This window comes from Trachinotus anak, unplaced genomic scaffold (genome assembly GCF_046630095.1).
Source record: "Trachinotus anak isolate AG129_WGS33_773 ecotype Australia unplaced genomic scaffold, CSIRO_AGI_Tana_v1 ptg000001l, whole genome shotgun sequence".
NCBI lineage: Eukaryota > Metazoa > Chordata > Actinopteri > Carangiformes > Carangidae > Trachinotus > Trachinotus anak.
This window is the reverse complement of record NW_027273852.1, coordinates 9,987,027-10,001,626: the sequence shown is the minus strand read 5'-3', so window position 1 is coordinate 10,001,626 and position 14,600 is coordinate 9,987,027. Positions and strand designations below refer to the sequence as shown.

Here is a 14,600-nt window from a genome sequence, read left to right as displayed (position 1 = left end):
TTATAATTCATTCTGTCTATCTTTTCATTTCTATTAATCTAGACCCTTATCTTTCTTTATTCATTGCTTATTTTGCATTGCTTTGTTTTTAAATCTTACGTTGATTTATGCCATATGTTGTTAAATATTGCCTGGCGGTTGCTTTACACAAATGAAAACCCTGCTCAAGGCTCTAAAATCATTTCACATCAAAGCCATAATCTGTGATATGCTGTGGTGGAATGTAACTAACTACATTTACTTAAGGACAGTACTTAAGTACTTGATCTAAATACATGCTGCACTTAAATACTGTACTTAAGTAAATTTTGAAATACTTGTACTTTACCTAAGCAGCCTATTTCTATTTTATTATGCCGTATTCTGCTGGTCCACTACTCTTTTACAGCTTTTGTTAAGATACCAGTTACTTTTTAGATTAAACCTTTACATCAAAACATGTCAAGCTTATAAAATACAACACATTGGTAAAGATTAAACCAGTCCTCAGATGGTTTTATCAAACAATTTGAGACACAAAGAGGTTAAAAACTATCCAGTTAAAAAAAAAAAAAAGAAAGAAAAAGGTTTGACAAGTTCGAAAATTGAACACAAATTTGTGTGGCATAGGTTTTTCTCTTCTTCCCTTGCCCATTCATCACCGCAGGACTCCTCAAGTTTATATTGCCACCCTTCGGTCCCAGCCCTCATAATAAAGTGGTTAAAACTAGCTTCACCGTGAGCAGCTACAACAGCAACATATCAATTGTATTAATCACATTGCATCGATGTACCTTTGATGCTTTAAGTTTATTTGTAATACTAATGTAGGATTTAAAATGCGGAGCCTGCGCACCGCCGGGGACGCGTCGTCACATGATGCTCCGGCCGCCGCCGCTAGATGGTGCTGCCGCTCCACCGAGTCCCCGCTGCCGCTGAGAAGGTGGAGGTGCAGCGCCTCCTTCATTGTCCGAGCGAAAGCACCGGGAGTGGATCCGCCGCTCGGTTCAGTGTAATCCCGTCTCTCCCCGGCTCGCTCGCTCAGTCGTCCGCCATGGCGACCGCAGAAAGGCTCCTCTCCGGTACGGGCACCATCTGAAGCTCCTCTGGGATCCTCGTTTTCCCACCACCGCGGGACGTGGATGTAATAATCTCCTTTCAGCTGGGACGTAGGCTTCATACGTGTGGATAAGCCCGCATTTCGAGAGAAGGGGGTAAGAATCGTGCGGCCAAGTCCTCTCTGGTTGTGTGCTCTTAAGGGAAGTGATTCAACTTGTTTGAGGAGATTAGGGTTAAGTCTTCGGAGTATCTTTGCCGTGTGTTTTTTTTTTTTTTTTTTTTTTTTGTGATCCTGTGGATTTCGTGGGAGGGAAATAAGTAGCACTCTGTGTGAAAATCTTCATTTGCAGCCAGTAAGTGTCATTATCTGTCCTCCAGTGTGCGTTGCATTGCACAAGATATACCTCAGATGTATGGATGTGTGCAGAGGCTGCAGTCCCTGATGTTCCACGGGTGTAAAAAAAGCCTCATTCCTCTGTGTGACATATGTAGATGATGGAAATGTCGCCAGGAAGTGTGCCTTTTATATCTGCCACTGAGTTTTATAGAGGCTGTTCAGGTGAGTCCGAGCTGTGCATTTATGTCACATCTACTGTGCTGGCGTGGTAATGTCCTGAGGATTACAGCAGCCTGCTCTATTAACCTACATTACATTAATGGCATGAACACACTACCAGGCCGTGTGAGGTGAGTCTGCATGGAGGGAAAGACCTCACTTATAGCTGGATCTCACCATTTGCTGCACTGTTTTATCAGTCATCATTCAGGCTGTTTTTCCACAGGCTTTTAAATGGCAGCCCAGCTCTAGTTACAACACGCATGTATCCTGTTGGTTGTCATTCTTTTCACTAAATGAACACATGTCACGTTGCCAGTAATACAGTGAGAACAATATTGATTCATGCAATGCCAGCCACACCCAGGTATCAGTGTCTGTGTTGCAGAACACAGAGGAAATTGAGCTTTTTTTTTTTTGTTTTGTTTTGGAGCTTCCTTCAGGTAGACAGCTGGCTTTATCGGCCCCGGCCTCTGGCCGTTCAGCTGTCACTAAAGGATTCCAGCTGTGCAGCGTTGGACCGCATTGAGGGGCCCCTGTGTGCTCTTGCACACAGAGGAGCCACTGTTACAACCCCTGAGACTCCAAGCCAGCAGTCACAGCTCCATGTTACACTCTTGTGGGGAATTTCAAGCAAACAAGTTCAAAGGCAGAGGGGTTTACCCTGAGAAACACTCAGGGGTCTGTAAATGTCCCTCTGGCATTGTATACCGGGCGACTATGCTTTATGTCACACTCTGGCTCTGGGAACGAGGTGGCAGCTGTACAACTGGTGCCTTATTTGTGCGTTTGTTAGGACCTGAGTTACCTATTCAGAGGAACACACAGAGCTAGACTCATGACTGGTTAATTCATGATCTCTGGTGCAGGGGAGGGGATGTGTAGGCTGAAATAATCAACGTCTACTCTTTCACTGGCCTCTATTTCACTGGTGCTGTGTTTGAAGAGTGTCCTGTTACGTGGCATGCATGTGCAGGTCATATAAGACATGAATTTGCAGACTTGACATGAGACACTTGCCCATAATCAAGGCAAGGACCACTGAGTGATGAGGATCAAATGTCATAAACAACTGGGCTTGAATTGAAAAATATGCCTCTTTCCATTCCGCCCCCAGTGACAGCATTAGGTCTGTTTTCCATCAACCCAAGGGAGTGTTAGTCTGCACTTGAGCTGGAAAACTCAAACATCTCACACCCATTGATCTGTGATGACAGTGCACAGACAGGTGCAAATGATGAAAACATGCTCTCTAAATTCTGGTTCTATGGTGTTTAACAACATCTTAGTCAATATGAATCTGCTGGTTGAATCCCTTTTTAACATCTAACATTTATAGGCAAGTGGAGTTATGAATAAGTTCACACAATTAAAAGATTGACATCACATATTTAAAGCTAAGATAGATTCCTCATTAGTTAGATTACAAATGGCTCTTTAGTAAGAAAAATGAGAGAGCAGATATGCAGTCAGCTATTGAAACACAGCCCTAGGTAGTCGTGCTGAAGTTATTTGTCTGTTAACTTCTGAGACGATTGATAGAAAGTAATCGGCGAAAGTATTAATAACTGAGCTTTTTCAAATCATCCATCAAGAAAAAATGCCAAATATTTGCCTAATACTCAAATTAGTCCATAATGGCAATTATTGTTGGTTGCAGCCCTACTTGTCAGCCTTGTGAGATCTTACTTTATTCATCAAATCTACTCCAGTCTTCAGGGTTTGATGGAAACTTTTCAGTATCCCTCCCATAAGCATCAGGGAGATCATCATCAGACACAATTTGGTGTATCCACTGTCCTTGGCCTATTTTCTCCATACACTCTGCTGGATTGCATTATCCACTCCTTTTAAAATGCCTTATTCAGCTTTCAGCTTAAACTTGGCAGCAGTCATTCACCTCTGCGGTGGCTGAACAACTGCCCACTGGCTTCAGTACTCCGATGAACCTCTTGGTGAGGTCTCAGGATGACATCAGCCTGCTGGAATGTGTAATGAAGAGAGAATTAAGCGGGACAGCAGTGCCTGGAGGGATATGGCTGTGAATACATGGGAGGGGGGGGGGGGGGGTGACCTGCTCATGTGTCAACCCACAATGAATGAGTCCACAACTTTGTACAAACACCGTCCTCCTCCACCTGGGACGAACACAGACTCAGTGACACTGCAGATTATTCCAGACTCTGCACCTCAGTCTATATTTGAATAAAAGATGGTACCCTCTGTAGCTGGATGCAGTAGGGCAGTGATTCCCCACAATTTTTTGTCAGGTGTACCCCCCCGACAGTTCAGTGGTTTACCTATTAGTTTAGCTATCTGTTAAGCATTTGCCAATTACTTTATACTATTTGCCATTTAATTTGTGAATTTCCCCACTGTGGGACTAATAAAGGCTATCTTATCTTATCTTATCTTATCTTATCTTATCTTATCTTATCTTATCTTATCTTATCTTATCTTATCTTAAACCATCAGTTACTCTTATTTGTTTCAACCACTTAGCTATCTATTACTTTTAGTTAAATATTTCCACTGATTATCCACTACTTTTAGCTATGTATTTAAACGTCATCTATTACTTTTAGCTATTTCACCATCTATCCCTCATTTTTAGCTAACTACTGTTTGTCTGTTGCTTAAAACTGTTTCAACTAAGCAAACAGCTATTTAGCCATTCCTTTAAACAATCCATTACTTTAAGCTTTCTCTTTAAATCATCCATTACCTTGTCTTAACTTTTTCTACCATTTATACATTACTTTTTCACCATTTTAGATCAGTTTTGGCTATGGTATATCAAGTGTTAGCTGTTTGTCCATAACTTTTAGCTAGCTATGTCACCATATAGCCATCCTTTCAGATAACTGCTTCTTATTTAATTTACATTTAGGTCTCCATTTTAACCATATCTAGTTAACTATTTCAACAGTTAAAGCTATCTAGTTAATTATATCCATTACTTTTAACTCTTTCTCCATTTAACCCTTATTTTTAACTACTTCAGCTACTGTTTGTCCATTACGTAAAGCAAACTAACTATCCTTTAACATGTATTTCAACCATTTATCCATTACTTTAACTGTCTACACCTCTGCTTGATTCCTAATTAGGTTTCACACACTCTGAACACGTGATGTTCAGGTGTTACAGCCAACTCAATATGTGGACAGTATACATTGTCTATTGATGTACCCCCTGGAAACTTAATAAGTAACTCTGGGGAATATTTGAAATATTAGAAATATTTGCTATCTATCTTTAAAAGCAAAGAATAATGCTTTGGCTTTATATGGTCAAAGGTGAATCTATAGTTTGTACACAGTATTCTCTATTACTGTTTTTTACACTTTGCTCTTATTTACTCAAATTCACCGCTCAGTCAGTCATTACATATTTGACTTAATGCCCTTAAGATCTGTGAAAACCTAGCTATGTATATGTGTCTGTGTGTCTTTGGCCCTACGCCTTGTTGCTTTTACGACCTCCCGAATCGAGTGTCATTGTATTGACTCTTTGATTTTGCACTCTGGCCTTCTGACTCGTTTGTCAAATCATATTAAGCCAGCCTGATTTGTGGTGTGAAATCAAGAACATGCTTGGATCTTTTTTTACAATAATTGGTTCTCCCACAGGCAGCAATTATCAGCCATTAGCTGCGAGTGCAAATACTGCATTTGCAATTACTCTGTTAGTGTGACACAGAAGGTTGTGCAGCCTGTCCCCTGGGCCCTGATGCATTCATTGTATTCCACCTGCTGCACCACTGCTGCCCTGTAACAGGAGGTTCTTTACAGCTGGTATCATTTTTTACGACCCTTCAAAAACATTTTTGTGTTCATGTGCAAGTGGTAGAGTATGTGACCATGTTTTTGTATCCCTGATTTTTCTGTCTTCTCTGCAGGCTGGGCAGTGAGCAGTGCAGTGCACCATGGCAGAGCCAGACCCAGAACCAATGGCCTCTGGAGCAGGGCAGCGTCTTGGAGCCCCAGAGACTCTTGGCATTAGTACGTTGGACCCCGGGCACAGACCTCCGACCATGCCTCCTGGACGACATGTCACCATCAGGGTCCGAATGTTGGATGACACAGAGGAGCTCTTTGACATCTCAGTGAGTTGTTATCATTATCTTGCCCAGGCCTGTTTCTTGGTTGGAATACTAATGCCAGAATGTGACTCTTCATTATTGCACAATAGCCAAGAAGCATTTCCCATTTTCGTCATGGCTGCAGCAGTCTGGTAACAGGTTGGCATGGCAACTGCATGATGTTGAATGCATGGATGAAACTGGAGGGATCTTTTTCATAATGCCGGGGTTCTTCCAGTGTATTGTGGTTGTATTTTCTAATCACTGCTTCCAAATATCCCAAACTATCTGAAACCTGGGCTACTGCTGTCATCTATTGCAAAACAGTTCTTCTTCCATTGTGGCCTCCTGACAGCCACTCAGATTTTCTTTAGAATAACCATATTTCCATGTTGGCACACTAGAGTGCTGATGGTGTGTGAGAATTATTGGTGCCTTCTTAGATAATGAGGGGAAAGCAGGCGGGTAATCAAGACATACAACAATACTTTTTTTTATGTCTTTGAATGAGAAGGGCTGCCATTCCATTCATAATTTCTGGATTTAGAGGATTAACTTTCTCATCACAGAGATCTAAATTTAGGCTCTCTGGTCTAATCCGTTTGCACAGATTATGTAAAAGTAGAGCTAAAATTAGATACTGATTGTTAAATACTGATTATTATTATTATTATTATTATTATTATTATTATTACTATATGCAAATAATACTTTCAATGCGAAGCTCTGAAAACTGCTGAGAGGGACAAATTACTGTGCCTTTAAAAAAATAAAACTGAATACTTGCGACCAGTTATTAAATATTTATGAATTCTATAGTAGCCAGTGGGACTACAGTCTGAATATTTGCTACTACCACCGAGATCTGCACATGCGACGGCTTCACCCGGGCCCCAGCCCTAAGCCCCTTTTATACAGAGATCCTGTTATACTGCTGTTTACAAGACGCTTTGTGATGCCGCCTTTTCTTGTTTACACTGAACCAAACAAGCCGGCATAATGCCACCCCAGGGTGTGATTTTAGATAGCATGCCACCCTTCCAGAACTGACGTGTGACTACCTCCACTGCCAACATTAAGGCGGAACAGCAATGGCCCCTGTTCCATGTTGGTACCTTTTAGAGCATGAACAGCAAGGTGGAAAAACAGCACAGCACTCCCACCTTGATCAGACTGTGTCAAAGGGGCTATAGACATAAGTCAAAAAGTAATGGGCAAACACATTGTTGGTTTTTTGTTTTCTATGGAAATTGCTGTAAAAAAAATGCATACAATAATACCAGCCTCATTCTTCAAGGCGATGAGAAGATGATAAGATACACACTTTCCCCCAGCATCCCTTTGAAATTGTGGTGTTTTTGAAAGGTGTCCTCAGATCTTGATTTAATGGCAGAAACATAGGGTGGAGTAAGTGAAAAGACTGTTATTTGTCTTAGAATAGAAAAACTAGCCATATTCTCTGACCACAATCCCTCCTGCCTGAAAGAGAGGAGCTGCTGAGCTCTACTGACACTTTGTGAGTCTGCAGTGCAGGATAGATGTGTCCTTCTGGCTGTTTCCCAAGGCAGTATGGGTAAATGTTGTCCCTAATGCTAGCAGCGGAGCTCCTTGTGCATGACTGCTAATCTTTCTAGTGGCATCATGTATTGTACTAAATACTTGAGGCTCACTAGATTCTCACACTGAGATCCCATTTGATGGCCCTCATTTAACCCATATTATTTTGCTTGTATGCTAAGGGTTAGGTAAGGAATTGGAGCCCAATTTGTTCGTTTAAAAGGACAAAATTCCAGGGAAATGTGCAACTCACTCAGTGCACTGTTTTTAAGACAGCAAGCTTATGTGCTGCACCTGCCTTTGGCTTTGTGTTTTTTAACATTAGCACAACCAGTTTGCCGATGCCTACATCTGATACGTGGCAGAGCAGGTGAGGAAGGGATTTTATTCAGCCTGCTTCAGGGTAATCTGTAAAAACCTGCAATGAAGCTCAGCTCTCTAAGGAGACATCAACCTCAGAGTTTTGTTAGCATACAATAGGTTTTTATAGAGCTTTAGTGTCCCAACGAGTGTGTTGAAAACCGTGCTACCCTCCAAAGAGTGCACACACTGACACTTTCTAATTTCTTACATGTCAAGTTTGAATATATGGCAGCTTTGGTCTTGTCTGTCTTTTTCTAAGTCTGTCCATCTTCTTCATGTTACCACTTGGTGTCAGTTTGATGCACATACGTAGATTATAAAACAGGGGCTCTGTCACTGGGATAAAAGAGATCCTATAGTGAGATGTTGGGCTGCATGTTTAATCTCAAGCACAGGAGGAATGATGCATACGTGATCCAGGCTCTAATGCAGAGTTGGCCTCGTTGTGGACCTAACAGATCTGTGATGGTATGGAGCAGTAGCGATGATGAGCTAAGATAAACCTGCAGCAGGCAGGCAAGGTGCTGCTCAGGAGAGGGTAACAAAAGGCCTCCGCTGACAGAAAGCTTTATTCATGCTCAATTTAACACACATTATATCCTCTATCTGAAGCCAGCACTTGAGATAAAAATCTCAGTGGGCCTGATATCGTTTTTGCCCAGAGGTGTCCAAAGAGTACATTTTCCTCAGTCATCGGTTCACATTCAGGAAAGAACTGTTGTCCTAAAAAAAAAAAGGGGGCGTAAAACAGGAAACATACGCACATATTCATGTTTAGTCCAGTTGTTTCCTTTCTCACATCATGCTTTAAGCCTTTAAATGCAGACTGGGGGTATTATATGCCAGATCTGTGTCCCCTTTGAAGGCATTGATACCTCACAAGAATTTGACTTGGCGTGGGTGTTTAGATGCTAGGAGTGACTTGCTTAAATTTAGCAGTACCTAATTTTTTCCGCACTGAGTTCTATCCTCCCGAATCTCTCTTTTTTTATTTTTATTTTTGGCTCAGCAGAGAGAGAAGATACAAAAAAACATACGTCAACTTGGCTCAGATCCGGCCGATATTAATCTCTCCCCTGCAGCAGCGAAGTGAGATAACTGCATGGTCTACAAAACACAACTGTCAAGCAATTATCCAGTCTTTTATTTAGCAACAGGAACATACAGCATAGTTCGAGAGATAGCAGTTACTCTCAGGTGATTTGATAGTCAAAGTGACCCAAGGCAGGAATTTTTTAATGTCTCTTTAAGAAAACAGAAAATGTCTAACTTCACCCTGTCACTGATACCAAAGGCTTCAGCTCAGTTCCTGTGGTTCAGAGGGGTAAGTTTCCACCTCAGCGGGCAGAGTATCAGATGGTTGAGAAACAAAAAGGGGCCATCGAGCCATCTCGTGGGTCACATACCATGCTGTGGCCTACTTAGCACCCTGGCTGTGAACACACTTGTGTTGATGCTGATGATGTTTGGCTCCACAAACCTGGACAACAGTAGACTGGCAATGATTTGAAAAAGCACACTTAAGCCAAAACATCAGTCTGGTTGCACCTTTTCATTATTGATTTTTAAGGAATTTTTCGGATTGAAATTGGAGGCTTGCTTCTGCCCATTTTGCTTGTGCTGAGTTCAGTAGAGCAGGAAACCCAGACTGCGGCCCTCTGTCTGTCTTGTACTCCTCAGGCTAACATGCACAAACGCTGTCTGTGCTGATGTTTTGATGCTTATGTTTGCTGATGGCTGGTGGAAGCTCTGCAGAAGTTGCCTGTGAGGAGTGTGTGATTGTAGCATGGATTCGGGGTTAAGAGGAGGGGGATGGGATGATGATGTTGGCAGAGCGGAGGGAGGAGAGTCATGCTCATTCCTGTGAATGAAGGAAACAGTCAGGCTCCATTAGCCAAACCTTACTGGTAGACATGCAGGGTTCCACTTCCCATTCAGCACCGACGTTAGAAACACAGGCATTTGCGATTAGAAATTCAGACACATACTGTCTCTCTCACTTTACACTACTACCTCTGTTCATCCTCTCTAACTATGATGAGCCACTGAGGGCTGTAGTCTGTCCTCTCCAGCCAACGCTTTATCTATTACAGTCATAGCTCAGGCCCTGTAGAAGGCTACTGTGCAGAGAAAAACCATGAATTCATTAATTACAAACTTGGCATTTTCATTTGCTTTCCATATGAGATTTTCACCCAGCACAGTCTCATTAGACTGCAATTTATTAATTTTGCTTTCCTAATTACCAGTAAAGTCGACATCAGATTAATACACCAGCACAAGTAAAACCCATTTTTAGCCACGCTTGGTCAGCTCACCACTTTGGTCCAAACTAGAATATCTCAACAATTATAAGATGGATTGTTGTGAAATGTTGTACAGACATTCATGGTCTCCAGAGGACGAATCCTAATGATTTTGGTGACTGCCTTACTTCACCTCTAGTGGTCCTTCTGAGGTTTACTTTTTTGGTATTTTTGGTAAAATTTCCTAACAGCCGTTGGTTGTATTACTACAGAATTTTTTATAGACATTCATGGTTCTCTTACAGTGAATCCAAGTGACTTTGGTGAACCCTTGACCCTCAAGCAACACCAGCTGGCCAAAACTGTCACTTACCTGGTGAACTGTCTCTACTACATGGATTAGCATATCATTTTCTATGCACAAAACACAATTAATCCTAGTGACCTTTGTGTTCAGTGCTTATTAGCACATGTTAACACGCTAAACTGCCGCGGTAAACATCACTCCTGCTAAACATCAGCATGTTAGCATCGCCACTGTGAGCACGTTGATGCTAGCATTTAGCTCAAACGTACCACTGTGCCAGAGTACAATGTCAGGGAGCTGCTGACATGGCTCCGGGCTGTGTTGTTGTTTCACTTTCACTGCAAAGCCACAAGACATTGTACATTATTAGCACCGGAACATAGAGAGAAATGTTCCTGTATTGTTTTCTGAACACAGCATGTAGTAGGTGGGGAGCATCAAAGCTGCGTTTGGGGGGTGTTGTTACTCTCAGCATCAGCGTTTGATCAGCGAGTTCACATCACAAATCAGTGGATAAAGATAAACATGTTTGTGGACGTCCCTCCTAGCTGTGTTTGCGCTCAGTTGATGGTGCCCTGTAATAATCCATCATTTTAACATATAATACTCCGATCTTTCTGCAGATACAAGAAAACATTGAAGCCTGTCTTTGTCTATTGGAGTTGCTTAAACACATATGCAATGTAAAGCCCTCTCCTTATCCTGGCATTAAGCATATCTGGGGTCGACCCTCTGAGTCACAATGATATTAACTACAGACTTCATGTGACAGGGTGTAATTCATCTCTCACTGAGAACCCGGCCATGCTGTCTGTGATCTCAATGCATCATTCCCATGGTTGGATCCATAGTGTATCGCTACCATCCCCAACATTCGTCACAACAGATCAGATACAGAAGCGTGCACAAAGAATCAGCTACTGACTAGATTTTTTTTGGCTCCCATTGCTTGAGACCAGCTATATTTAACCTAATTGTGGCCACACAAAATAGCATCTGATGCTCAGGGAGTTTTTTTTTTTTTGTTTTTTTTGTTTTTTGTTTCCCCATTCCCATAACTGAAGCATGTTTTTCAGAAACTGCACTGAGAAACCAGGGCAGCTGGGACCACCCAGGCTAAAGGGGGCTATGTCACAAAGGGAAGGACCTGCATGCTTCAGGGAAAGCCTCTCACACCAGTCCAGAGGGCTTACCATCATCCTACCACTCGCCACTCTTTTCCCCATATGCTGTCACCCCATTCATTGTGATGGGAAACAATTAGAGCAGCTCCAGTGTGCCTTGCTATCAGCTGAATGGCAATGAGGTCCTGACTTAATGAGTAGAAACATGATGAAGGGCTTCTTTCAGCTTTGCCCTCAACAGCTTCAGTATGGTTCCTCAATGACAGGCTGACCAGCAGTATTGAGGAGGAGCTGGGATGTTTCTGTTTTGTTGCCACCTGTGGATCAATGCTCAGATGCACATGGAGGGTCTGGGTATTAGAGGTGCATGAATAACTAAATTTTCAGCGCGGATCTGAATGCCAATTGCTTAATTAGTTGGACTGACTAATGCAGCAGGTACTGATCAGAGCACTTACTAAATTTGACACTGATGCCAGAGTCATTAGTATGCGATACAGTGAATTAACTACATGGATTAATGTGTCGATCATTTTTTCATACGCAAATTGTGAAGATTTCCTTACAGCAGTGGTGTCAGTCACGTTGATTTAAACTACTTCCTGATGCTGCAGAGCTAAACGATTAGTCGATGGGTCGATTGGTCAATTGACAGAAAATGAATCAGCAAACTTGTTTAAGTCACATTTCAAGAAGATATGCCAAACCCTCTGTAGTGCCAGAATCTCAGTTGTGCGGATGTGGTGCTTTTGTCTCATTTGATAATAATCTGAATATTTTTGAGTTGTGGGGCATAAAAGGAATTTAATGTAAAGTTGAGGGTTTGGAGATTGTAATTTGTCTTTGTCACTGTTTCCTGACATTTTATCAGCCAAAGGATTAAGCAAGTTATATATATCTGCAGCCTTACTGCAGATATGTAATGCTTGTAAGAGTACATACTTTTCTATATCTGAATCTATTCTTATATTTTTGTAATACTTTTTTGTCTTTTTTGTCTGTTAGTTTAATAATGACCTTAGCTGTGTCATGTCAGACATTGTTTGTGCTCTAAGATGTGAAACCGCCCCTTGGTTTTTAATGTATCGTATAATTGTTGAAGATTTAAAAAAAAAGTGTTTGTTTTTGTTGTTATAAGGAAGTATTAATCTTAAATAAAAGACTTAAGCCCTTGTATCAACACAAGCCATATAACCGTGCAGTCCTAGCTCACATGTATGTGAAGAAACTCTCATGGATTACAACTTCTGCAACATTGCCTCTGCACGGGGAAACAGGTTGACATAATTGAAATTCAACACACATATTATTTTCGCACATTACAGACCACTAGACGTCCTCGCTATCTCCTGTTTCTTGTTGTGTATTCTCAAATGTGACATGTCGACTGTAAAGGAAGGCAGAGCACAGAGGGAGGGGGACCATTTAGTCTCGAAGCAGTGTGCTAAATCCTGTTAAACTCGGAGCTATGCTGGGGACATGGTCTGGTTCCCTAGCCTCACAGAGCTTTAGGGAGAGAACTGACACAGAGGTGGTTGTTGAATGTTTTGAGCAACAGAGGATGATTCGGCACCGATATTTCTCGATGAGCTGTCATTGGCCGAAAATGAATACAAATGGGATTTGATTGGCTGTTGGAGCATTCAGGAGAATGGGGCAGGAGCTATGCAGCCCCAGAGCAACGAATCCAATTCACTCCTACATTTTACACCATGTCAATGAGTTTTCTAAATCCATTACTGTCACTCCCCTTTCGCTAATATGAGTCATGCACGGGTAACAGTAAGATCTATTTAGATGAACTGTGCTGTGACTGCAACACTTGTGTAATGCAGATGGTTGTTTTTAGCTTTACACACTGTGCTTCTGTTGTGCTAGAATGGATTTTAAACGGAGCTATAGATACAAGAAGATGGTGACCATGGTGATCTTCTCTCCCCCCTATAGAGTAAGCTTGTCTTTACAGAGAGTTGTAAATAAAAGGATTGTTAGAGACAATGTAATAATAAATTGTGCCTCTTTGATTTGATCCCCTATGTTACCCAAGAAAGTGTTTGCAGCCTGACTGGGGAGACAATCAGAGAGAGGCCTTGATACAGCACAGAGGCTGGGAATTGCCTGCACTCAGGCATCTGATGTTTGTCACTTCTGTCTGCTCTGCTAACATATTACATTAGTTCACTTTTGGGAGCCTTAAAATAGAAACATTTCTTCTTTCTGTTCCTAAACTGTGATGTCCCAGTAGTGTTGCTTCAGCCCACTTTAATCCGTGGTTATTCTCTCTCAGAAAACACATGCAGCTACTTTATGTGGCCTCCTGCCATTGAAAGGAATTAAGTGTCGTTTGTCATCCCTCCCTCTGCTGCTAGAAAGCACTTCGCTGCCACGTCTGCCACGACCTTTGAGCTGCAGCGAGCAGCCTACTCCCTCTGAGGTGGGGGGTTTGGATTCCTTGGTTGATGCTCTTTTCTGCGAACTTACATCGCTATGAATTTCAACACTATACAAGTTCATCTTTGAAAGGCCAAACGGAATCACGCTGGTCTATGTGTGGGGTTGCCATGGCTACACATAGAGGAGGATGAGGAGCGTCTGAGCCGGTTGCTGTGCTGCAGAGTTCTGTCTTCTGCTGATATCTGCCATGGTGGAGGAGTGGATGGGGGTGGGGTGGTGGGCGTCTCCATGCAGAGCATTAATGCAAGTGTAGTGTGCAAGCATGGGGATACGCTGCTGCACACCAATTATGACTAACATATTCAGGAGACACCGGGTACGTGTGCAAGTTGCTTTTTTTGTATTCAAATCCCCTGACTTAAAATATGACAGACAATATTTTTTTTTAAGGATTATTAGCTCTTATTGGTTTCACTGCTGATCAACCCAGTTCCCTTGGAAGATGGCATTGTGTTTGGGGTGGCAAGGATTTTGGGTGTGGGGGTGATAAAGCTCAGTGTCACCATAAAAATGGAAATGGAAGATTTATAGAGCCAGTGCTGTGGTTTCGAAGGCTCGCACATGCAGCACAAAGACGAAAGCCTCTCTCAGATTTTCCTCTGGTGAATGATACACATTGAAGCTGGAAAATATTAAAACAGTTCAGTAATGTGACCATGCCATTCATGTGCCATGCATCATCCGCGCACTGACTGACTGTCCTCTGCCAGAAAATATTCTCATACTTTCCTCACATGAACTCTGAACCTTTGGTTTGCTTTTGTCTCCCATGGCATGAAATAGAAATCCTGTAGTGGGTTGGGGGGGGGGGGGGGGGGGGGGGGTTCCCCACATACAGCCATCTTCCTCCCTCACATCCTGAAATGTAATT

At 42.2% G+C, this 14,600-nt stretch overlaps 1 protein-coding gene across 1 annotated transcript in view; it reads left to right on the top strand.

Annotated features, from left to right (window-relative positions):
- Positions 1 to 1,054: 1,054 nt before the first annotated feature.
- Positions 1,055 to 14,600, top strand: part of LOC139619755 (FERM, ARHGEF and pleckstrin domain-containing protein 1-like) — a 51,407-nt gene continuing 37,861 nt past the window's right edge. The window contains exons 1-2 of the mRNA XM_071474942.1: positions 1,055 to 1,193; positions 5,496 to 5,702. Of these exons, the coding sequence (XP_071331043.1) occupies positions 5,523 to 5,702 (180 nt within the window). The 5' untranslated portion in view covers positions 1,055 to 1,193; positions 5,496 to 5,522. The remainder of the gene's footprint in view (positions 1,194 to 5,495; positions 5,703 to 14,600) is intronic.